The sequence below is a fragment of the Dasypus novemcinctus genome, chromosome 5, assembly GCF_030445035.2.
Source record: "Dasypus novemcinctus isolate mDasNov1 chromosome 5, mDasNov1.1.hap2, whole genome shotgun sequence".
Lineage (NCBI taxonomy): Eukaryota > Metazoa > Chordata > Mammalia > Cingulata > Dasypodidae > Dasypus > Dasypus novemcinctus.
In genome coordinates, this window is record NC_080677.1 from 77296105 (window position 1) to 77322894 (window position 26790).

At 36.4% G+C, this 26790-nt stretch overlaps 2 protein-coding genes across 10 annotated transcripts in view; one reads left to right on the top strand and one right to left on the bottom strand.

Annotated features, from left to right (window-relative positions):
* The window catches only part of CCDC146 (coiled-coil domain containing 146), a 314795-nt gene that overhangs the window by 92427 nt on the left and 195578 nt on the right, over nucleotides 1–26790 (bottom strand). The gene's annotated exons all lie outside the window — the stretch shown is intronic.
* Nucleotides 19639–26264, top strand: FGL2 (fibrinogen like 2). Its single transcript, XM_004473396.3, has 2 exons — nucleotides 19639–20396; nucleotides 22683–26264. Exons 1-2 carry the CDS (start codon nucleotides 19781–19783, stop codon nucleotides 23387–23389), a joined length of 1323 nt encoding a protein of 440 aa, XP_004473453.2. The 5' UTR covers nucleotides 19639–19780; the 3' UTR covers nucleotides 23390–26264.

The following is a 26790-nucleotide window of genomic DNA, read 5'->3' on the forward strand; positions in this document are numbered from 1 at the left end:
GCAACTGCTCTCTGACAGATCTTTCTTTTTAAGTGTTTTTTTTTTTTTTTAAATTTTCTCCCCTTCCTGCTGTTGTCTGCTATCTGTGTCCATTTGCTGAGTGCCTGACAGATGTCTTGATCCTCCTTTGGTGGCCCACCCCAGGAATGCAAGGGGACAGACAAAAGAGGTAAACAGGGCCTCCCAAGGGTTAAGGAATCAAATGCAATGGACATTGTAGATTAGTAATGGAGGTGCTTAGCTATAGCAAGTCTTCAAAGTTAAGTTACAATCATTTTAAGATAATATGTAAGGCTAAATAAATAAAAAGCAAACCTAAACACAACATACCGATGAATGTCATTCCCTTCCAAACATTCACATTTGTCCCCATGAAATTGTAATTGTTTGAGATCTTAACAATTATTTAACCCTTGCTTCAAATTATTTCTCCCCAACCTCCAAACATTCTGGGAGTGATAACAGCAGGTTAGGCTTGTCTGTCAGCCTGTGTGGAAGAAAATGAGCCAAACTGAAACCCAGGTTCCTCCTTAAGAACGTCAAAGGATGAACCAATGGTTAGGAGCAAAGAACCTGGTTGTGGCCGTGAAGGGCATTCATGTGAAGGTCAGAACACAATTGCAGTCAGGAAACAGAGCCAGGCTAAAACTAGTGGAATGGCTAAAGTCACAAAACAGGAACCAGAGGAGCTGAGGGGCAGGGTACGGCATGGGCCCCAGAAAGAATTCTGTTGCAGATAGAGTCCCTGCCCAGCCAACTTTGAGTTCCTAACATGCAGAGCTCCCACCTGTAGTACACTTTGAAAGGCCTGGAGGAGGTCCAGGCAGTGAAAACCTGAAGTGGAGCCAGGACACTTAGAGACCTGGGCCACTCGCACAGCGTTACAAATGTATGATGAAGACATCCACAGCTGGCCGGTTGCTTGTCTCCTTCATCGCTCATGGATCAAAACCACTGCCATGAGTCTGTCCTAAGGAGCTGTCATGGTAAATGCAGGTGAGCACAAAGAGCAGCAAAGTGGCCTGGGACCCTGGGCCAGACTGCTTTCTCTGTTATTGAGTAGCATGGACGTTCTTTCAGAGTCGCGCTCCAGGCTCACAAGGAGAGCAGCACCTTCCCTGTCAGCTGTCTGTCAACTTGTGTACCCCAGGTCTAGGCTGTGAGACTTTAGGTAAGGGACATAGCAGCTGCCCACTGAAAAAACATTTGGGTCCTCTGGTGCCACCCTTCATGTTTTGAAGATGCTTCTGCTCACAGTGCTTTTTGCAGTGTTCATAGTTGACACTGAATTTATTTAGTGTGGGGGTATCCCGTGGATCCACCAATACCAGCAACGTGTGCTTTCCATTTCCCCTTCCAGCAGGCAGAGTTGTGATGGACAATGGGGCCTTTCATTTTGAATCACAGAAATGTTCTTTAAGAAAGAAAAAAAGCCCAAGGTTACAACTTGAACTTGCACTTGTATCGTAAAATGGAAGCTTGGGAGCAGAGCAGGGGGATGTTTGAGTTCTGCTCTTGCTAATCCACTGGTAAGGGCAGCTCTAAATCCTGGAGGCATATTTCGATAAGATGTTTACCTTTTGTTAAACTTCTTCCTAACAATTTTATCTTTTTGATTCTATTGTAAATGGAATTGTTTTCCTAATTTCATTTTTTAATTGTTTATTGCCAGTATATAGGAGCTGTTTAATTTTGTGCATTAAGATTATTTACCTTGAAAACAAAAGTCAAAACTTATAATGTGGACATAAGCCTTTCTTTCTATGTAACCTACACATGTACTCTCCAACGGCAGAATATCTTTGGCTCTTTTGTTCCCTTAAATCATCCTGATACCCAGAACACGACCTGACAAAATATTCAGACACTTAAAAATATTAATTTTTAATTAATGAATGAATAAAGAATGAGGCCACTGAACTTAATATATTTCTCAATTAGACCTTTATCCTGTTTTGTTGAAATCATGCTCACATCTGTCTCTTCCACTAGATGGAGAGTACGCTGAAGGATGGAGGGTGACATCATTCTATTCCCAAAAACCTTACACAGTACATGGCAAACAGCACATGCCTGACACATTCTGAAGAATCTAACAGTATGTAGCAGGGTGGGGGTGTGGCATGAAGGGCTGAGCATGTCAGAGAAGGAAATCTCAATATGGCTTCTCCTCACCACATACACTTGTGAATTGGGCCAAAATGATCATCAAGTACGTTACCAAAAGAATATGGAAGAAGTCAGCCAAAGAAGCAACACCAGAAGCCTAAAGGTGTGGTTGTGTGATTGTGTGCAAGGAAAGAAGACATAAACTTGGTATTATAATTGTGGGAGATTTAAGGATTATGGATTGGTTGGCATGTGTGGGGAATACACATTCCCTAAACAGGCTGGAATGGAATATTGAGAGCCCTTGAGTAGAAAACTTGTCAAAAATTTCTCCTGGCAGCTTGACACCCAAGGAAAGTCTTCAACTCACCATGATCTACCTCCAAGGATACATACCTCAATCCATACTTATTCAATATAAATAAACTGAATATATTAGTGGGTCGAATTTGTGTATCAAAGAAATTCAAACCAATGAATAAAGCAGAAAATCCAATACCTGGTATTTGAACCCTAACAAAAACTCCTTAGAGGGTAAGATAATAGAATTTGTCAATAACTAAATGGGTATTGTAGAGTGTTACATTTAAAACAAAAGTTAGATCCACAGAATATTTTAGTTTATGTCCTAATGTGAACAAATAAGTTACCTTGTAAGTTTACTGAAATACTGCAATTAAATTGTTAATATCAAATAGTTATTACCAATGGCAATAACAAAACAGATTACTCTGGAATTTCCTCAGAAAAGGGTAGGATATTCAGAAATTAACACAGTTTTCCAAGAAATCTGGTTTTTATCATATTCAGGGACACAGTTCTTTAGCTCGTCTTAGTTTTTAGGAAAGCAAAAACTACATAATTTTAACTTTTTAAACTTTTAAAAAATTTATTTTAATAGATTAAAAATTTTTTTAAGATTCATAGATCATACAAAATGTTACATTAAAAAATTTAAGAGGATCCCATATACCCCTCTCCTCACTCCCCACTCCTCCCACATCACCAAATTCTTTCATCAGTGTGGCATTTTAAAACTTGATAACAACTTTGATACCCAAGCAAAGTAAACTAGAAAGGAATGAAAAAATATTAAAAAATAGTTTCTAACAAATATTTCACCAAACACAGATGTTTCTAGTTCACTAAGTTGAGTATTATAAAATATTTTAACATGCTTTCTGGCAAACATAAATAGTCTCACTTAATACACATTCTGTGATTCACTCATTTGTTACTTATATGGATCCTGTACACATTTGATATTGGGATCCTACTTTACTCTTATTTCCAACTATATATATATTTCAAGGTAGAAAATACCATTTAATTCTGAGAATGGCTCTATTTATAAACCTCTTGCATAAACTTTTTGGAATATCTTAGCCCTCAACGTTGTGTCTGTCTACCTCCCCTATCTCTGCACAAACATGAGCTGTATGACTGCATCATCTGAGGGTTAGAAGGTTAATTTTAAGCTTTAATATTCCTGAGATTTTCTTACTGTTTTTCCATTTTAGCTTGTGATAATTTTATGAAAAATTATATAAACATGAATTTGATATTTTGTTGACTAATTAAAATACTTAAAGCATATTTTGCTTCTTTGGATATTGATACATATTTTCAATTCAATAAAACATGTATCACTTGGGATGGTTAGTTTCATGTGTCAACTTGGCTAGATTATAATGACATGGTGAGGAAATGTGTCAGTCAGCTAAATTTTGTGGGGGCTGAAAAACAGGAAACATTCAGTTAAAATAAAGGACTTTCTTTTATCTATACTTTCCTTACAGCTTATGATCACTTTGGCTCTGTACTTCACATGTCATGACAGAAAAGCAAATTGTAATATGTAAGGGAAGTGCAGATAAATTCTGAACAATTTACTTGGCAATTATTTTAGTGGAAGTTTGAGCCAAATAGGAAGTGAATATACAGTAATGTAGTCAAATGAGAAAATTATTTCCAGGCAAGTCAAACATTAGCAAACTCAGGATTCTAAGAGGGGAGTTATAGGAACAAAAGAACAAATTCAGAAATCGTATAATTTGTCTGACCTCTAGTCAGATGAAAGACTGGAAATTTCATTATACTTAAGGTGTAGCCCACGTGGAACTCAACAATACTTGTCGAATCAGTGAATGAAAGAATACATGCAACTGCTTAGAAAATAGTAGTCAATCAGTAAATATTTATTAAGTGAATGAATGTATTCAATAAATATCTACACACCAAAATGAACGAATACATGAAAAAGACAATTGAATAACTCTCATATTTGTTGAAAGTAATGATTAACATTTATTTGTTTATTGAGAGATTGCTATGTACTTATGTATTATGTCAGGTACTTACACAGATTATCTCATTTACTCCTCACAACAATCTTATCAAATATTTAAGTATTATAATCCACAATTTTTTAAAAATAAAAGGAAACAAAACTCAAGAAGGTTGAGAAACTTGAAAAAGATCACAAAACTGGTTAAAGGCTTTGTAGGGATGTGACAACAATCCTATTCTCTTACTCATTTTACAGTGAGTTAGGAAAACTTAGCGAATAGCACAATCTTGCTGATGGCATGGAGACAGTGTGGAACACATTTAGCAAATTTCATATAGTCCAGGTTGGCATGCATAAAAGGCCATATAGGAGCAGACAATATCCAAAGGATACTAAGTCAAATTGATGATGAGAGGCCAGATAGGGACAAGAAGAGATAGCCGCTAATTTCAATATCACTTATAGCATGGAACCAAGAAACAATAGTCAAAATTTTTATTTAAAAGAGAGGATAAGGGTATCTTAAAATGGTATGAATATAATGATACCATTTTAACAAAACACATTCCTAAATTCCAAAAGTTATACTTTCGATAAAGGTAGGCATATATAAATACAGAGGAAGAATAAACCTACAGAAGTGCAGAGGTAAATATAAAAGAATATTTAAATAAAGTTCCAGGATGAAATCTTTTAAAAGAGCATAGTTATCCCCAAATTAATTACTGGGATTTTTTCTTAACATAATGATGAGTATACTACAGTTGGAAGAATAAATTACTGAAAATTTGAAAAAGAGGAGGGGTAAGTGTAAACTTTCCTTTTCAGATATAAGATTTATTATAAATTGATGATATTTAAACAATAAGGTAGTGGCACCAGAATAGATACCCGTATCAGTGCAACCAAAAGAAAGCTCAGAAACACACCTGATTTATGTATAATTCAATACAAGATAAAATGTGGCATTTCAAATTGTTGTAGGAAAAGATGGAGTTCATCAACACATTGTACTGTAAGAATTAACTAACCATTTGGGGAAAAAATAAAGTTAGAGTCATACTTTACACCTTATTCTAAAATAAATTCTCGAGTATTTAAAATTCAAATATAAAAATTAAAACCATAAAAGTAATAAAAGGATATATAGGTAAATATTATCTGATTATATTATCTGGCAGGAATCATAAAGGAAAGATGAAGAGATATAAAAATTCAACATCTATATACTTCTATAGGGAAGCAGACTTGGCCCAATGGATAGGGCATCCGCCTACCACATGGGAGGTCCGTGGTTCAAACCCCGGGCCTCCTTGACCTGTGTGGAGCTGGCCCGTGCGCAAAGCTGATGCGCGCAAGGAGTGCCCTGCCATGCAGGGGTGCCCCCACATAGGGGAGCCCCACGCGCAAGGAGTGCGCCCCGTAAAGAGAGCTGCCCAGCGCGAAAGCAAGTGCAGCCTGCCCAGGAATGGTGCCACACACACAGAGAGCTGACACAACAAGATGACACAACAAAAAGAGACACAGATTCCCGTGCCGCTGACAACAACAGAAGTGGACAAAGAAGAACACACAGCAAATGGACACAGAGAGCAGACAACTGGGGGGGGGGGGGGAATAAACCTTAAAATAAATAAATAAAGACTTCCACAGATCAATAACATCACAATTAAAAATCAAATGCCAAACTAGAAAAAATATGCAAATAAACATGCAAAATGTAAAAGAAAACACAGAGCTAATAAGATGATTCTGAATCAAAAAGAAGCACACCATAACAGAAGAGTAAAAAGAGGTCATGAACATATAAGTCATTAAAAATAAACCAAAATGACTAATAAGAAAAATTACCTAATGTCACTAATAAGCCAAGAAATAAAATGTAAGCAATTAGTTCATTTGGGCTTATAATATTGTAGAAATTCTACAAGAAGGATAATACCCAGTTTTAAGAAGTTTATGAGTAAATGAACACATACACTTTTGGTGCAAGTAGACATTTTTATAGCTCTTTTTTTTTAAGAGACAGGCAATGTGGCAATATGTTTCAAATGCCTTAAAAAGTAAAATATGCCTTGAGTTCAGCAATTTCTTTTCTGGGATTATATCTTAAGGAAATAAACTACAAGTGCCCAAAGACATATGTGTGTGTGTGTGTGTGTGTATATTAATGTTTCTATGTGTGTGTACATGTGTGACTCATGCATGTGTGTATATACATATATATGTGCTTATGAAATGATACACACTGTAGCATTAATGACGCTAGTGAAAATAACCTAATTCTTCCCTATGGTGGTTTGGCATTCTGAAACCCAGAAAAATATGTTCTTAAATCTAATTCATTCCTATGAATGAGAACCTCTATAAATAGAACATTTGATGAGGTTACTTGAGTTAAAGTATAGACCAGATGACTGTCAAGTTTATCACCGAAGGCCTTATAGGTAAGGCCACAGAGAGAGAGAGAGAGAGAGAGGGCACACCAGAAAATCAACGGAACCTGGAACAAAAGGGAGAGCCCAGGAAAGGTTGCCATGTGCATTGTCATGAGATAGAGTGCCGAGGACCAAGGATTGCTTGCAGCTCGCCTCAGAATGCCAGTCTTTGAAAAGAAAGCATTGCCTTGATGATGCCTTGATTTGGACATCACATTGGCTCTATACTGTAAGCTAATAAATTCCCATTGTTTAGGCCAACCCATTGCATGGAACTGGCTTTAGCAACAAAGAAACTAAAACATTCCCCTAATAATGAAATAAAGTATGATGTCACTTTTCATGGAGATACTATGCAACTGCTAAAAAATGATTATGTAGAAAAACTTTGACATGTAAAAATAAGTGATAAAACAATATATAACTGACATTTTAAAATGTCAAGAGTCTGAAGCAATTGTGGAATAATGGGTATACAACGGAGATGTCTTTTTCTCCTTCTACTCTTAAAAGTAGAAGAAACACAAACTCCCCAGCTAAACAATTCCATACTTTGGTAAATGCCCCACAGAGGAGCATGCACAAGTATACCAGGAGAGAGGTACAAGAATGCTCAAGTAGAATTATTTGTAATAGATGATAAATGAAAACAACTCAAAATGCCCATTGACAATTGTAGCAGTTTGATATAATCGATGAATTCCAAAAAGAAATAATGGATTATGCTTGCAATCTGATCTGTGCCTGGGCATGATTGAGTTATGATTAGAGCTTTGATTGGGCCACATCATTAGGGCATTGAGTCCCCACCCAGCAAGGGGTGGAGACTCACAAATAAAAGGCATGGCAAAGGACAGAGTTGGAGCTTTTTTTTTGGTTAGTAGCAATGCTTTAATATTTTATTCAACAATTGTAATAAATGTACCACGCAATTGTAAGATGTTACTCATAGGAAAATTTGTGGGAAGGGGAGGGGTGGGTTATATGCAAATCCCTTATACTTTTCTTTTTTTTTTTTTAACTGATTTTGTAAAAATATTACATTAAAAAAATATATATGAGGACCCATTCAACCCCACCACCCCCACCCCACCACTCCCCCCCCCCCAGCAACACTCATTCCCATCATCATGACATATCCATTGCATTTGGTAAGTACATCTCTGGGCACCTCTGCACCTCATGGTCAATGGTCCACATCATGGCCCATACTCTCCCCCATTCCATCCAGTGGGCCCTGTGAGGATTTACAATGTCTGGTGATTGCCCCTGAAGCACCATCCAGGGCAGCTCCAAGTCCCAAAGACGCCTCCACATCTCGTCTCTTCCTGCCATTCCCCATACCCATTAGCCACCATGTCCACTTTTCCCACTCCAATGCCACCTTTTCTCTGTGGACATTGGATTGGTTGTGTCCATTGCACCTCTATGTCAAGAGGAGGCTCAGATTCCACATGGATACTGGATGCAATCCTCCCGCTTTCAGTTGTAGGCACTGTAGGTTCCATGGTGTGGTGGTTGTCCTTCTTCAACTCCATCTTAGCTGAGTGAGGTGAGTCCAATAAATCAGATTGTAGGTGCTGGAGTCTGTTGAGGCTCAGGGCCTGGCTATCACATTGTCCGTCAGAGTTGGAGCTTTTGATGTGAGGATTTTTGATGTTGGAGTTTGATGCTGAAGCCTTAAGCTAGAGCCCTGGGAAGTAAGCTCACAGAGGAAAGAGAAGCCAGCCCAAGGAAGAGAGGAATGCTGAGCCCAGGAAGAAGCAAGCTCTGGAAAGAAAGGAACCTTGAACCCAGAGAGAAGCAAGACCCTGGAAGGAGGAACCCAGGAAGCCTGAACCCTCACAGCCATTGGCAGCCATCTTGCTCCAAATAGACTTTGGTAAGGGAAGTAACTTAAGCTTTATGGCCTGGTATCTACAAGCTCCTACCCCAAATAAATACCCTTCATAAAAACCAACCAGTTTCTGGTATTTTACATCAGTACCCCTTTGGCTGACTCATACTACAATATAATGGATAAAGAAATTGTGGTATAAGCATACAAAAGAAAAAACAGGCAGTAATGTGGATGACTCTCACAAATGTAACATAGGGTAAAAGAAAGTAGACACAAAAGAATACATCCTGTTTGGTTCTTTTTACTTCAAGTTTAAAAACAGGCCAGCTGAGCATGTGTAGCTCAGTGGTCGAGCATCTCTGTTGCACTACAAGGTCCTGGTTCAATCCCCAGTACCCCCTAAAAAAAAAAAAAGTATGGTGTTTAGGGGTCAAGGCTTAGGTGGTGAAACCATAAAGAACAATAAGAAAAGGATTATCATAAAGGTCAGGATAGTAGTTAATTTAGAGTTGGTGAGGGAGGCGGACTTGGCCCAGTGGTTAGGGCGTCCATCTACCACATGGGAGGTCCGTGGTTCAAACCCCAGGCCTCCTTGACCCGTGTGGAGCCGGCCCATGTGCAGTGCTGATGTGCGCAAGGAGTGTCGTGCCACACAGGGGTGTTCCCCGTGTAGGGGAGCCCCACGCACAAGGAGTGTGCCCTGTAAGGAGAGCTGCCCAGCATGAAAGAAAGTACAGCCTGCCCAGGAATGGTGCCGCACACATGGAGAGCTAACACAACAAGATGATGCAACAAAAAAAGAAACACAGATTCCCGTGCTGCTGACAACAACAGATGTGGACAAAGACGACGCAGCAAATAGACACAGAGAACAGACAACTGGGGTGGGGGAGGAAGGGGAGAGAAATAAATAAATCTTTAAAAAAAAATAGAGTGGGTGAGAGGATTTAAGAAGGGTGTCTATGAGTGGGCAATGTTTTATTTCTTGACCTGGGGTAGTGGTAACCTGGATATTTGCTTTGAAATGTGCATTTATATTTTGCACACTTTAATGCACGTATATTATGCATTACAATTCAAAAAGATCAGGGAAGCGGATTTGGCCCAACGGATGGGGCATCCACCTACCACATGGGAGGTCCAGGGTTCAAACCCAGGGCCTCCTGAACCATTGGTGAGCTGGCCCACACGCAGTGCTGATGTGCGCAAGGAGTGCCGTGCCATGCAGGAGTATTCCCCGCATAGGGGAGCCCCATGCCCAAGGAGTGCACCCTGTAAGGAGAGCTGCCCAGCGTGAAAAAAGTGCAGCCTGCCCAGGAGTGGTGCCACACACATGGAGAGCTGACGCAGCAAGATGACAAAACAAAAATGAGACACAGATTCCGGGTGCTGCTGACAAGAATACACATGGACACAGAAGAACACACAATGAATGGATACAGAAAGCAGACAACTGGGGGGGAGGGACGGGGGAAGGTGAGAGAGAAATAAAAAATAAATCTTAAAAAAAAAAACATCAAAAACTATTCAGAGGGAGTGGATATGGCTCAAGCAGTTGAGTGCCTGCTTCCCACATGGGAGGTCCCAGGTTCACCTCCCAGTGAATTCTAAAAACAAACAAACAAACAAACACAAAACAACAAGCAAACAAATGAAAAAACCAACTCAGGGGAGCCAAGGTGGCTCAGTAGTTGAGTAGATTGAGTGCCAATCTCCCACAGACAAGGTCCCAGGTTCAATCCCTGGTCCTGGTACCAAAGGAAAAAAAAAAGTCTAATTTTTAAATAAAATTACACATATTCAGAAAAATGACTGGAAATACCCAAAATGTTAAAAGTAGTAGGATTATAGTTGTTATATGCATTTCTATATTATAATGAACAAGTATTTCAATCAGAATTAGAATTTTTTAAAATATGTGCCACACGCCTTCCAGATTTCAGCTCTGGGCAGGGTGGAGCAAAAGATGTTTTTAAAAAATAGTAATCCTAAAAATTTATACTCTAAGCCAGACAATACGTAAAAGTATAAACATAGACACACAAATGAAAAAAAAATCCATAAAGAAACAGATTCAAATTGGAGCAATTGTCTGAGTCAGGCTCGTGTACCACAAGGCATGTGAATAGAATATTTGGAAACATTATTTTGAAAGAGTTGAAGAAATAGCATAACTTTCTAAAATCTCAGAAGCATTGATTCAGGAAAGTTTTAATGTTAGTAAATATATTTTTGTAGCACTTTTTCTACAATGTACCTACAAATTAAGGGCACCATAGAGATAATTTAGAGTACATGGTCTTAAAATGAAAGACCTGAGCAGCCTGGGACAGGTCAGTTAGATTTTCCTAGGACTGCTTCCTCACCCGTAAAATGAAGGGGCTGGCCTTGGTAACATGGAATGTCACTTCTGAGGTCTTACTGCATTGTGAAAAATGATATGCATTAAATGGCTATATAAATGTTAATGTTGCTTTAATAAACTCTAAAAGCTTTTCAATCTAAATATTTTATATATAAAAGATATATATTTTATATTATATATCTACTGTATTCAACTTCTACCTGACAACAGGTAAAAAAATCAATGACTTAAATTGTTATGAAAGAAAATAGTCATACAGCAAAATCTTTTTAAACAACTGGAAATTGTGTATGTTAGCTAAAACTTTACGCCACTTACAAAGCTATTTAACTGTGCTAATGGACATTATAATAACATATTTGAAAGCTGTTATTAACAAGATTGACCACTCTCAAAATGGTGAAGGGGCATTTATCTTTGCTGCCTAATACTCTGAATCCAATTATGTCTTCTAACTTTGTTCTCTTCCTATCCATTCCAGAAAAAAAAATCCTATAAAATTAGCATTAAATATGGACTTACAATCTTCATTAAATCAAAACTTATGGTATCACTCCCACCATGACTCAATTTCTTTCCCTTTCTCCCCTCTCCCTTCTCTCAGTTTTCTGTCATCTTTGCCCCATTACATCATCTCTTATTCTCCACTTCATTTGGCAATACCCTATTTCTATCTTCTAAGTTTGGGTGGAAATTGGAGGGAACAACTACAAAAGATGGACCACATAATAAAAGCATCAGATATTAGCTATCTGTGGAGTATTGAGGAAGATTAGCTTAAACTTGGCCTGGATTCTCAAGGTCAGGCTTCTTCTGGCACTTGCCTAGGAAAAGAGAAAAGTAAACTTCTCAAATGCATAGGATTTTTAGTTGCTAAAAATCTCCCTTCAACTCCACTGCTTCCCACTGCAGAAACAAAAATAAAAAGGATGAAAAATAGGGAAATCAATGTAAAAAACAAAAGTTTTCAATATATTTGCCTCCTGTGTTTTCATAATTCCAATGCTGCAGCCATGTCTTTATGGTGAGCACTCTGCAGAATCCTTAATTTATTAATCAGTAAATCTTATACTCATTAAATAAACTTCAGGTCTAGGGTATCTAAACATTCCATTTTATGGGATAAGGTTTTCTTTCTAAATCCCACAAATTTTAAACACTTCTTTTTCTCCTTATAAATGGGAGATGTTGGAGTGATGGTAGTCAGAGAGGTGAGTTATGAGGCAAGGAAAAAAGGCTAACACAGGAGTTAAACGGGAAGCATATATCCATTGAGAAATGGTTAGTTACAGACATGGTCCCACTTTTGTGGTCTAACTTGGAAAAAATAGTCTGAAAGTGGCCATTTCAGGGTTAGCAAATGAGAGGTCAATGCCGCAGCATAACGAGAGGAAACATGGGGGTTCAGGAAGGGGTTGGTGTGCTTATGGAACCCCACTCTAAGGCCTAACCTGTTGCCTCTTCCCAAGGCTGGCTCTAGCTTGAAACATGTTGTTCTGCAACTAAAAGCTCTACGAAGTCAGTGATGTGTCTTTTATCATCCTTGTTATCTCCAGAGCTAGTACAGAGCCTGGCTCAATAGATCCTAAATATTAGTTGAATGGCTGAATAGTGAAAAAGTCAATCTCTGTGATTTCCTATTGGAATAAATTATTTAATAGACTGGATTTGTGTTCAGTCTTGATGATCTGCTTTCAATTATGTGGCTACCAATTAATAGCATTTAGAATCCTAAAATGCTATTCCTGAAAAGTTCTTTCATTTGATCTTTTCATTTTATGGATGAGAAAACTCAGAAAGCCTTGTTAGGCGGCAAGCATTAGTGGAAGATTCCTCATTAAGGAGATGGGCCAACAGTGCCCATCCCAGAGCTCTTTTTACCCTATCATGCCTTGCTATTTTTAAGATGATCACAGTAACAAAGGAGATATTAGATCTATACTTACATGTGATTATGTGTCTACTTTGCCATATTTTTGTGTAATAGCAATTGCTACAGCTCAACTTCTTTATCAACTGTCAAAACACATTCCATATTATTCATATATGTAAACAAGAGCAAAATAATTTTGTGCTAAATACACAGAGGCAAATGTGACAATAATGGTGGATAGTTTAAAATAAACAAAAAAATCTAGCAACTTTATACCTATTGATAATGATCAAGAAGTGATTTTTTCTATACTGAAAAGCTTTTGCTGTAAATAGGAGGAAATGACTCAAATTGTAGATAACATCTAACCAAAAGTAGAACAAGAAATAAACTAAATAAGATAATGCTATATTTCAGAATTCTATACTCTAGATCATGTTTTTAAATAGTTCCTTAGAACAACTTGGAGTTATCAGTGTGTTTCAATATTGACTATTAAGACTACAATATTTACTCCATTTCATAAATTTTCCTGAATTAGCAGCATAGTGGAAATCACCTTCAAATTAACATTTATTGAGAGTTCACACTGATATACATATTTTATAAGAAAAACTTAATCTTTAAAAAACAAGCTTCAAAGAGTGCAAGGACAGGCATTTAAAAGACATGCATTCAACATATTTTTCAGTTAGCATGGACTTAGTCTAATATTTTCATTTTTCCACGATAATGTAATTGTTTAAGATACTATTCTTACGAACAGACTGAAATGTTAAAATAAATTCCTACTCTAAATTTTATTATTAATTTTATTTATATATATTGCTTAATTTATAATATATATATTTGTGCTACATATTACTACATATAAAATGTTATATATTATATAAATTAATATATATATATTTAATGCCAAATACAGACAAAATAAATTCCAAGGATTCGAAGTGATAAAACAGGTAAAAGCCAAAGTAACCATCTTGGCTTAGAATAATGTATAGAATTTAAAGATTCTAGAATGTAAAGAATTTAAATAATGTATAGAATTCCAAGAATTTAAAGTCACAGATTTTAAAACAATACAGCTGCCACCCTGCTAGAATTAGTAGATGTAGAAATCTGCACTTTGATTTTAATGATTTCCTTACTATAATTTTATTCTTTACTTTTTTTTCTTCAGGAATATAAAAGGAACTTTGACATCAATCTTTAATATAAAAAATAAAAATAAATACGCTTTGTTTCCTCAACACTGACCATATAAAAATTTCTAAGTCTTTGGGAATTTGGAAAGATGACAGGAAAATTAGATGCCATGTCCCATGGAGCTTTTGGATCCTCTGAAATCCCTGGCTTGGATGGAGAGATTTTGTTGCTCAATACTGATTGAGGGACATTCCAAGACTTCTGTACTCTTCCGGTTCCATCAGAGTCTAACCTGAGAAGACCTGGATATCTCCACTGACGACCTGAGCCATTAGTATATCAGATGACACTACATTCTGGGTTTCATGAATAGTGAACCATTGGATGTTTCTGCCCTATGCCTTCTGTTACCCAGAAGCCTTAGGGTTTCACATAATGTACCTTTCATTGTAGATCCATCATGGAGGGATTTCTAGTCAGAGTCACTTCATCTCTGCTAGAATGAGGTACTTTCAAGATACACCAAAGAACTTACCAGCTATTTATTATTCTGGCTTCCACCAAAATCACACAATTCTTCATCTCTCTCTGTGTTGCCAAACACAGGCTCTTGTTTTAAAATGTACATCTGTGTGTCTGACTGCTTGCTAGATAGCTCTACTTGGTGGCTTATCAAAATTTATAAAGAATGAGGACTAAGACTTCATTAGAAGAAGATTAAAATAAACATTATTTGCTGTTGACATTTTAAATAAAGTGATTTAAAAAATGAATATTTTATTTTTTTCAGTCAGCAAAAGACACATTCCTTAAAGAAAAATCAAAGGCTTATAAATGTAATAAATAAGAAATGACAAATAAGTTGAATTAAAAAGCTTTATATCAATGGAAGGATCTCCATACTTTCAGTAATGATTGTCATTGAATTTACTAACTTCCTTTGGTAGAAAGTGAAATAGTGTTTTCTAAAAAAAGCAAAACAAAAACAAAACTGTGTTAGGGGAAATGGAAATTTACTTTAGGAATCTGATCAGTACAATAAATGATGTACTATCTTGAATACATTTTGCATAAGAGGAAAAAAGTCTGACTATGTTGTGACTATGGACTGAGGAAACTAATTTTCATATGTGGCTTATAAAAACAATCTTGTTACTTTAAAATCCTGCCATGTATTGGTGTTAAATAATTTGTTTAGGTCCAAAAACAAATCCATAAATTAGTACAATGTGTCAGCACTGGGCTGTGGGCAATTGATTCTGAAGCCACAAGGAGGAATTAGTACCTAATGACACCAGGAGTCAGGGCAGGCTGGTCATGAGAGAATCTAGAAAGGCTTTCCAGAAAGAGGGAGTAGGCAGAAGGTCAAGGTCAGAGGTGGGAATTCCATAGGAGTTGAGAGCAAAGAAGACTGCTCTTCAGGTTTTGGAATCTCTGATGACCTTCTCCCTCTTGAAATCCTCTTAACTGGTCTCATGACACTGTAGTCTCCTGGTTCTTGTTCTAGTTCTTTGACCATCCTTTTAAAGACTTTATTTATTTCATTAGACAATTGTAGTTTTACAGAAAAATCATGCAGAGAGTACAGATTTCCCATATACCACTTACCTCCCACTCCTGCCACCAAGCCCCCACAGTTTCCCCTATTAACATTTTACGTTAATGTGGTAACTGTTACAACTAATTTCCCCTATTATTAACATTTTGCATTAATGTGGTAATTGTTACAACTAATGAAACAATATTTTATACATATGCTATTAACTATAGTCCAAACATTATATAGTATATAATATATATAGTACACATATAGTCCATACATTAGGGTGTTGTATAGTTTCATGGTTTAAATTTTTAAAAAAATTCTGATAACATATAAACAACTTAAAATTTCCCATTTTAACCACATTCAAGTATACAATTCAGGGGTGTTAATTAATGGTAGTATAACATTGTAAATTTAATGTTCATTAAATCCTTTTGATTTCTGTGGTTTCATATTGACATTCAAACCTATCCTATCTTAATTTTCATACCTAGATGTCTGACTGCTTACTAGATCTCTCTACTTGGTGGCATGCCAATACATGAAATTCAATGTAGTCAAAACAGGAATAATACCTCTACACTCTCCCCAACCTACTGCTCCCTCTCTGCCATTACCATGATACTAATCAAATTCAATCAGAGACATATTTCAAAATTCTCCCTTAACTCTCCTTCTCCTTTCATTTCTCATCATTCACCAGATTCCATGACTTTTTCGGCGATAATGTCTGTGTCCCCTTTAATAACCCCCTGCCACCAAATAGTTCACCTCATATGCTGTGCCTGCCACCACACTAGTACCTCTCACCTGGAGCACCATTTCCTACTGATTTCTATCAGAAGACTCATAGCTAAACATGGTTCTAGGGGAAAAAAGGGTTTCTGTCAATTATGTTTGAAAAACATAGCATACATATCATCCTCTTTACCAGTCATAATATACCTATCACTGTATGTTAGCGTATCACTGATATTTTTCAATGTCACTTGACCGGGAACTGTATTTTCATGTAACATTCATAAATACTAACCATTCATGTTTCAGAAAACATACTTTGGACTATTAAATAGCCTCCAAACTTCTCTTCTTGTCTCTAATCTTTCCCTTTTGAGTTCATTTATTATATAATTGATAGTCATTTCTCTAGAGTACTTAATTAATTACATTATTTCCTTGTGCAAAAAGCTTCAGTGGCTCCCACTGATCTAAGCTTAGGTCTAAGCTTGGTCTAAGCTTAGGCGCTCCACAATATGGCTCCAATAAACCTTTCCAGTTTTATTCCCACCTCACATGCTGCCAACATGGCAGTGTGGTATAGGAGAAAAAACATGAACTATGGAATCAGGGTTCCAGGTTCAAATCCTAGCTCCACCTCTTAAAAACTGTTAAACCGTGGGCCAGCCATTTATTGCTCTGAGCTCTTTCTTTGCTCTTGTACAAGTGCTGAAAGCAGTTGAAGAGATGGGAGGAAATAGTGGGATATTATTTGTGAAAGGGTTGTACACATACTAGCAGGCTGAGACTTTTTCACTTTGGTAGTCACTCAGTGTCTGTCTTGTGGTAAGTGACCAACAATGTAAAAAATTGAGAACAAGAGGATCATCTATAAGTGCCAATGAAAACTGAATAATACAGCTGTTCCCTGCCTTTGTTTCAGGGAATTTTCTATGGTTCAAGAAGGGATAGAGCCGGTTTCTAAAGTACATCCAAGTTCTGTAGGTGGAATTATACCCTTGATCCTTGACAAAAGAGAGCATGCAAATCCCAAGAATGAGCAGCAGTACTTGGTAAGAAAACCCCTTATTCAAACAAGTGAGCCAGTTCAATTGCAAGAGTCAGAAAGCTAGACTCTCTAAATTTATAAATTTTAAAATGCTTTAGAGTTTACCTGAAAGGCCAACATGAAGAAAATACAGGGTTTTGATGTTTCTTCCTAAGAAGAAAAAAGGAATCTTTGTCTGATTTATTCACTAGTGCAACCTTGCATGTAGCGGATGCTCAGTTAATATATGATGAATGAATGAATGAATGAAGCTGTGTCATGCATCTTCTATATGCTCTAGCATAGGGCTGAGCATACAAAAGATCCTTAACTAATACTTGACTGGCTAAATATGAATTTATATATTAGCCAGTCAAGGGCATTTAATAGTGTACAGGAAACTAAACATCATTCCTATAAGTTTCTACTTCATAAAATAATTTTTTCATCTATACTATCCTCATTCTGTCTTATTAAAAATACCTAATCATTCATTTACTTCATCCTTCATAACAGGGAAAGTCACAGCTTGAAAGTGAGTGAGAGAGAATGAAATTAGGAGACTATTAAATAGATAATTTTAGCCAGGAACTAAATATTTTGTCTAAACATGGTTTGGATACATTCAATGGAATGAATAGGGGGAAAAAAAACACCTTAATTTTCAAAAAGCTGGAAGGTGGAGAAAAGTGAGGCATAAGGTATGTAGAACCTGTTTGACAAATGTGTTTGGAAAGCATGTTACATTTATACAATGCATTTATTTTCCACAAGCCCCCCAAGTTTTGATACTTATCATCTCTGTAATAGGGAAGAATCGCTAAATTCCTCTATAGTTACAGAAACTGAATTTCAGTGAAGTTAATGATTCATACATCCATTAAGAGGCAGATCCATGGGTGGAATGCAGTCTTCTGAATATTCGTCAATAGGTGTGTGGTTCTTGCTCTTGATGGACTTAACTAACTGAAGAAGCCTCTCCCTTTATCTCTCTTTCATTATATATATGCACAATACACCTCAGTGTGGCATGCTTGTGGGGTGAGTGTTTGTATGACAACATATCAGGACTCAGGCAGAATGAGATAAGCAGAGTATGGGTAGGGGGAATGGTGCAATCACAGTCGTGGAAGTACAAAGTGAGCCTGATACATTAGAGAACATGAATGGGGTTGTCTGACTGGAGTGAAAGAGTTATATAGAAAAGTCTTAGGAATCCAGGGTAAAGAAAAATATGTGAACTAGATTATAGAGTGTCATATATTACAATAAAGAATTTGTATTTTTATCTCAGTCAATCATTTTGACATTATTTTGAAAGCATTAAAATCCTTTTTAGAAAGCTTACAAGGAACAACAATATGCAAAACAAATTAAAAGGGTTTTTTTCCCCCATCTAAATGAAGCTGTTCCCCTTGCCATCAGCCTCTGAGGAGAAAAATTTAAAAACCACTATTGTGAGTTTAACATGGTTTGGACAAGAAAGTGATATACCAAGAGGCACACAGATGGGATTCAGGATCCAAGGAGCCCCCTTTCAAGGCCTGACTGTCAGGGCTGTGGGTGGGAAAGGAAGGCAAAGACGGCTGTGAATAGGAGGAGAATCAGAACAGACAGTTAATAGTTCAAAGATTCACATTTGGGTGACTTTGGAAGATGACAGTAGAACTGGAAAAATAAAGAAGGGCCAAGAAAGTATCTGCGGGTTTTGATGAAGGACAATGCATCTTTTAAATATGATTTAGTTATTTAGACATTTCACCATGCTATGATCAAAGGAATAAAAAGCAGCACTTGTTTCTCTCAGTTTTCTTCCCTTTTTCAAATAAATGAAACAAAAGTCCACTGCAAGTTGAAAAGGTGCATTTGTTTAGATTTAGAAACCTTGGCAAGTCATTAAGTTTCACCTGAAGGCCCAACATGAAGGTCCAGCAGGGACCTCAATGTCCCATGCTAAGAAGGTAAAAGGACCATTTTCATTTGAGTAACATTTCTGTTCTTCAGTGAATCTGGATAAACAGCACATTGTTATCTTTAAAAACCATTTCCTCTAGTGGAGTTAAGAATAACTGAAAAATTTATTTCAAGCATAACAAATTCTTTTTGAAATACAAGGCTTTTCCTGTGTTTTGTAAAATAAAGCACAGAAGTGAAGTTGTTGATTATGTGCATCTGACCAACTAGAGTAATTCTGACGCATGTTATTTTGATTGAGAATAATTTACATTATTTGGCAAACTGCATTTGATGAGGACCATCTCCTCTTCCTCTGTGTTTCTGAAACTTGTGATGCAAGCGCCCCCGCCCTTTCCTGGGAACACAAAAAGCCTGACTCAGGCAGCTGCCGCTACTAAAGCAGCTTCAGCCCTGCACACTTCCCAGCTGGGGTGAGCGCCACCACAAAGATGAAGCTAGCTAACTTGTGCTGGCTGAGCTCAGCTGTCCTGGCTGCTCATAGCTTTTTGGTGGTGGCAAACAATGAAACAGAAGAAATTCAAGATGCAATAGTGAAGGACGCCTGCCCGATGAGACTGGAAAGCAGGGGGAGATGTGAGGAAGGAGGGGACTGCCCCTACCAGGTGAGCCTGCCCCCGCTGACTCTTCAGCTCCCAAAGCAGTTCAGCAAGATAGAGGAAGTGTTCAAAGAAGTCCGGAACCTCAAGGAAATCGTAAATAACCTGAAGAAATCTTGCCAAGACTGTAAACTGCAGGCTGATGACAACAGAGACCCAGGCAGAAATGGACTACTGGTACCCGGCACAGGAGTCCCAGGAGAAGATGGTGACAACAGAGTGAGAGAATTAGAGAGTGAGGTTAACAAGCTGTCCTCTGACCTCAAAAATGCCAAAGAAGAGATCAACGTACTTCAAGGTCGCCTGGAGAAGCTAAATCTTGTAAATATGAACAACATAGAAAATTATGTTGATGACAAAATGGCAAATCTAACATTTGTTGTCAATAGTTTGGATGGCAAATGTTCATCAAAGTGCCCCAGCCAAGAACAAATACAGTCACACCCAGGTATGTATGGTAATGTTTTCTTATTACTTATTCATGTATGTTACATATGTTCATGAATGCTATTCAGTTTCTATAAACCTTAAGCTAAGCCTTTAAGCTAAATAAGTGATGGTTTAAATAAATAAACCTTCTATTCATCAAGGCAGTACAGAAAAATAAATACCTTTGCAAAGGTGACCAAAGAATTGAAATATGACCTAACTACAGAAATCAGTTAGATTTTACTCTACCCATTAAAAATCACTTTCAATTTCAAGATCTGTACTGGATACACCCCTATTTGTTGATGCCAAATCTATGCACAAGCAGAAGCAGTGGTAGCATTTCTTAATGTTTTAGTGCATTTAACTCATTTGTCTCTTCACTTAAGTATTTGAAAACAATAGAGATTAAGACAATGTCTGTAATGTTGTTTATTTATTGGAAATCAGTTTGAGGATCACCTTATGGTTGGCTGATTGTGCCAGTTCTCAGACAAGAGATCTTTGAAAGATTTTAGCAAGTAATCTGCAGTTTCTAATCCTAAATTTCTAACAGAGAGGGAAGGTTTTACAGATGGAATGAAAGCAGCTATGTGGCTTCATCTGCATGCAAAACTTTTTGCTTTGAGACCTGGTGGCACAAAAGCATTTTAAGGGGTAGGATACATGTTTATTTCTTTATCTCTTTACCTTGAATTGGAATTCAAGCATATAAAAATAGAACCTGCCCACACCATCTAAATCACTTGAATTAACTTTAATAAATGCATGCCAAAGACCACAAACCTAACCACCTTCTCTGCCCATCAACTGCTAACAGCAGGATTGGTTTCCTGAAACCTCCTGGCTTTCCACTGGAGTTCCTGGACCCACTGATGCTGATGGTCTTGTTACACTTTAGAAGCCATCTACGCATTATGGTCTCCACTTACTAGAGTGTGAGATTGAGAGGTCCTGTGCCTGAGGAACAGATTACATTCATGTGGAACAAGTACCGCAGACATGCTTCATCCCCAGAGAACCTGCCAGTGAAGCTGGGTTGGGATTCCAAGGACCACTGCTGTCAGTACCTCCAGCAGCCTGAATCTGAATGTTACAATGATGTACCTGCAAATTGGGAATAATGTCTCCTGCACATTTCTAGGAGGGGAGTACACATCTTAGGTGACATACCTGACTGCACATTTGATTTATCCCCGAGTGGTAACTTTTATTGATACAAACAAAATTCTACCGTCTGCTTTTGTAAAGGAAAGATTTGGGAAATATCTTAATATTATGAGTTCTAAATACACCTGAATAGATTTTTGTGCCCAAAAGGAGCTTATATTAAATTCATCTTGTCTGGCAAAATTTTTATAAAAATTATCTGGAAGTAAATATCTGTTTCTGATTGCTACAGAACCCTGTTAACTGATTATCCTGAACATAATCACATGTCATTTGTTTCTAGAAATCAAATGTGAAATACTGGCTAAATACTTTCCTGGAAAATAAATTCAGAATAAGAATTTTGGTATATTATTGAAGGAAAAAAAGATTTCTTTTTTACTTGAGATTCATTACATTGCCAAGCAAGTAAAATAAATACGAATTTATAATCAATGCTGTACATGAGAATTTAAAAATGCGTCATTTGGAACATATCCCTTAAAACCTCTAACAGTGGTGGAGAGAAGCCTGGGCTTTCTCTGTATGTGTGGAATGCAGTTCTAGCAGAATTGGAATTATCTGACTTTTGGGACCAAGGAATGCATTTGCTACAAGAACAAGCTTTGTGTAGTCAGACAGATCTGAGTTCTTGTTCTGGTCTACCACGGAATGCTCGTGTGAACATGGGCAAGCCGCTGATCCTCTGTGAGCCTAGATAGCCTCACCTGCAAATTGGCCATAATACCTATGTCCTAAGTTTGATGTGCAGATTGAGTGTGAAAATATTATCAAGTCTTTGGTATAGGGCCTAAAACATACAGGTACCACCCACTACATGGTAGTTATGACTTTTACCTATTTGTCTTATTGTTGTTTGTTCTTAATGTCATGACGTTGACCAAACAAGAGTGTTAGAGAACCTTGTTCTACTTTATAACGCCAGGTCAAAATACTCAGTTCTTAGGTTGTGACAACTATTTCCTAGGCCTTAACAGGTGTTTGCTAAACAGGTTCAAGCAGGTTTAGCAGAGCAAGGTTTTACTATTGTCAGTGATTGATTTAAATATCAAACTGCTTTTGTACATACAAGGAATTCTTCAGATGCATAGTTTTTATTAACAAACCCAATGCCTTCCTTTCTTCCCCCTTTTAGTTCAACATCTAATATATAAAGATTGCTCTGACTACCACGTAATAGGCAAAAGAAGCAGTGAGATCTACAGAGTTACACCTGATCCCAAAAATAGTAGCTTTGAAGTGTACTGTGACATGGAGACTACGGGGGGAGGCTGGACCGTGCTGCAGGCACGAATTGATGGAACTATCAACTTCAACAAAACATGGCAAGACTACAAAGTAGGTTTTGGAAACCTCAGAAGAGAATTTTGGCTGGGGAATGATAAAATCCATCTTCTGACCAAGAGTAAGGAAATGATTCTGAGAATAGATCTTGAGGACTTCAATGGTGTCAGACTATATGCCTTGTATGATCAGTTTTACGTAGCTAATGAATTTCTCAAATACCGTTTACATGTTGGCAACTATAATGGCACAGCTGGAGATGCCTTACGCTTTAGTAAACATTACAACCACGACCTGAAGTTTTTCACCACCCCAGATAGAGACAATGATCGATATCCCTCTGGGAACTGTGGGCTTTACTACAGCTCAGGCTGGTGGTTTGATGCATGTCTTTCTGCAAACTTAAATGGCAAATATTATCACCAGAAATACAGAGGTGTCCGTAATGGGATTTTCTGGGGCACATGGCCTGGTATGAGTGAGGCTCATCCTGGTGGCTATAAATTCTCCTTCAAAGAAGCCAAAATGATGATTAGACCCAAGAACTTTAAGCCATAAATCATTATATTCATTCCTCTTTGCACTTTGGAATATGCCTTCTTTCATACTCTTTTTCCATGGTTCTAAAACCTATCTCTGACTGGGTTCTGATGCTACACAGCATTTGAAACAAAGCTGAAAAAAAATATATTTTTAAGGAGTCATTTGTTGCTGTTATACTATTATCCAAATGAACACATGCAAGTAATTAGGAATATTGAAAATTGTACATTAGCTTTGTAATTCTATAATTGAAAGGTTTTTATTACTTGTATCACTTGCTATAATTAAAGAATAATTGTTTATTCAGAAGGCTAGATTTTGTACACACAATCCATATTTTTTGCTGTGACTTAAGCATATCTGAAGGTATAGCAATCTCTTCAGTTATAAACAGTGATTTGGATACTTATTTGTCTCTAAATACCCTAGTCTACATTCTGAAATGAATTTACTCAATTTACAACATTTACTTTGGATCAGGAAGACCCTATAGCATTTTAGTTCCCAGGCAGAGGGAAATAATATATATAATTAAACAAGTTCATGTAATATTCATGAAATACAAAATATTTGTTACTTAAAATATTTTAAAATGTTATAGTATAATGTTACCCCTCAAAGTATTCAGAAAATAATATATTCACAAAGACCATGGCTTAAAAGTAATTCATTCACAGTTTATAACTTTTTAGATGTTTGTGGGGAAAACTGTGTTAATGTAAAAACTATCTTCATCAGCTCTGTATGCACAATAACTTCTATTTTAAGATGTCTCACTACTGTGCTAGACTACTGATAAGCTTTCTTTTTGGGGGGAGTGGGTGAGGGGGGAATGAAGTAGTTGCTCATAGGCTATACCACTCTGAAGGCCAGTTTTATATCATAAGCTTTAAAATAATATCATTAAGTAATTCACTTCATAGATAGAAAGCTAGGTTTTCTAGGAAAACAGATAAATTTATTTCTTAAAAACATGAAATTGAATTATGTAGGATAATAGTTCAAATTTTCTGTATTTCAATTCTAACTGGTGTATTGCTTGTTTCACTATCAAAAGATACAAATTCAGGTGTTGGCTCTTAAACAAAAGCATTGAGTATTTTTCTAATTTTAAAATTAATTTTGGAATGCAAATATAGTATTGAAAAGCTTATCAAGAGGTATTTAAATTCATCATTGTAAATAAGAGATTATTTTAGAGAGAAAGGCGGTATTCTGCCTGAAAAAGTGCTCTAAAGTAAAATTTAAATAATATGATATACTGCATGTGGGTCATAGAAATACATTCAATCTTTATGTTCTACTGTCTGCTCCTAAGACAACAGTCAAGTTTTCAAAATACATCCCCAAAGCTGCATCTTTACCTATTATTTGAAAATGATTAAGGAGGCTAGTTGCTTCAGGTAACAAGTGAATTTTTTAAGTATTAAGCCCTTATAGAAAGTTGTAATAAAAATGGAGCAAGATATTCTTTTAAAACTACATAAAATATAAAGTTTTCAGGTAAACATTATGAAAACTAATATGAATAACATTAACATGTTAAAGCAAAAGAAATGCAAAGATAATTGATGACCAAAATGTAAAATGAAATATCACTGTATATTTCAAAGGCTGAATATCTACTGAGTAGGATTCCAAATGTAAATATTATAACTGAGTTAATCCCATTTTTCTTGCACAATTTTTTTCAGAAAGACTAAGAAGATTTTGATATTATTCAATGTATTTACTTCAGATAAGGGCATTTTCATTTACTGTGTGTAATTACTGATATATGTATAAATTTAAGTAACTTTCTGTAATCAAAATGGACTTAACACAAAGTACAATGCTATATGATTTAATGGGAAATGGGAATCATTTCAAGAGAATTTGGGTAACAATGTATTAATCCATGTAAATGCTCAAAAATGCATCTTTGTATCTTTCCACTTTATTTCAAAGGATCAAAATTTTATTTTCCATTATACTTGTATGGTACTTTTCTAACAAAAAATACTGTAATGTAACAATTCATCTTTAGAATTATTTTATGTCATTCACTATAAAGTATATTCTAGACTTGGAGGATCTTTAACATGGTGATGGAAATAGATTATATCTGAGTCTTTTCCCTGAACATAGCTTTTCACTAATATGTGCTAATGTTCATAAATGTTAATTGACTATTTACAAATCTATAATTTAGGGTTTTGTCTTTGTTCCATTTGATGGCAAGTTTTTTATTTATCTTAATTAAGATCGTATTTCTGAGTTTTATTATTCTTTGAAAATATTGCCTACAATTGGATCTGTAGAAATTCCAGAAGGGACCGATTCACTCATCACTGGAAAAAATATAAAATCTTTCTATACTGAATTAGAAAGCCTTCATTCCCTCCCCCACACACACACTGATGAGTGAATCACTGAATGAATTAATGACGCATTAGTCCAATGAATAAAGTGCTTAAATATACAGAGGATAAAAAACATCCTAGTAACTAAATTTGTTGGTCCTTATTTTTGGATAACTACCCAAGATAAAGCTTTAAAGATAGGATTGAGGAATAAAGTCATAAAGATAATTCTTGTTTAAAATGCTTATATTTCTTTACGCTTCATGTCTTTTAAAACTCTGTAAAATAAAAAAAATTAATCTTCATGTCTATTTATTTATTCAACTCTGAAATATTGTGTTATTGTTTTAAAAATAATATTTATATGTTTACTCTTATCTGAAAATGTGTATAATGTTTACCTAATCTAGACAATATCCTTGACTCCTGAAGACATCAATCAGAATTATTTCATTAACAGGAAGACAAAAGCCAATAGAGGAATACCAATATTTTATTTCCCTCTAGAAGACTTTGGACACATTTGAAATAAAAAAGTTTCAGTTTCAGTTTGCAGCATTCAACTCTGTTTCTCTTTTCCATCATTAATGTTGCTGCTCTGGTTAAGCCCTCATTGCCTCCTACTTAGGATAATCCAAGTGTTTCTAAACAGTAGCTAGAATGCTCAGTTTCAGCCTACTCTATCTTCCATAATACTGCTAGAAGGATTATTCAAAAATACAATTCTGATCATGTTATTGTCCTGTTTAAAGTCTCTCATTTCCTGTAAGATTCAATCTGGCAAATAAGCCCCTTTACGAACTGATTCCTGCCTACCCTTTCTTACTGCCTCTACTCAGTCCTGCCATTCTGGGTGCTTTGGTTTTTTTGAACAAACCATGGTCTCTTGTATTTTCATTACTTTGTATCCACTGTTCCCTTGGTCTAGATAGAATGTGAGCCTCAACCCCTACCAGGTTTTGTCTTATCACCCATGATTAATAGTGGGCACTCAAGAGCCAGACTTCCTAGGTTTGAATTCCAGCTCCACCATTTACAAATTGTGTGAACATGGACAAGTCACTTAATCTTACT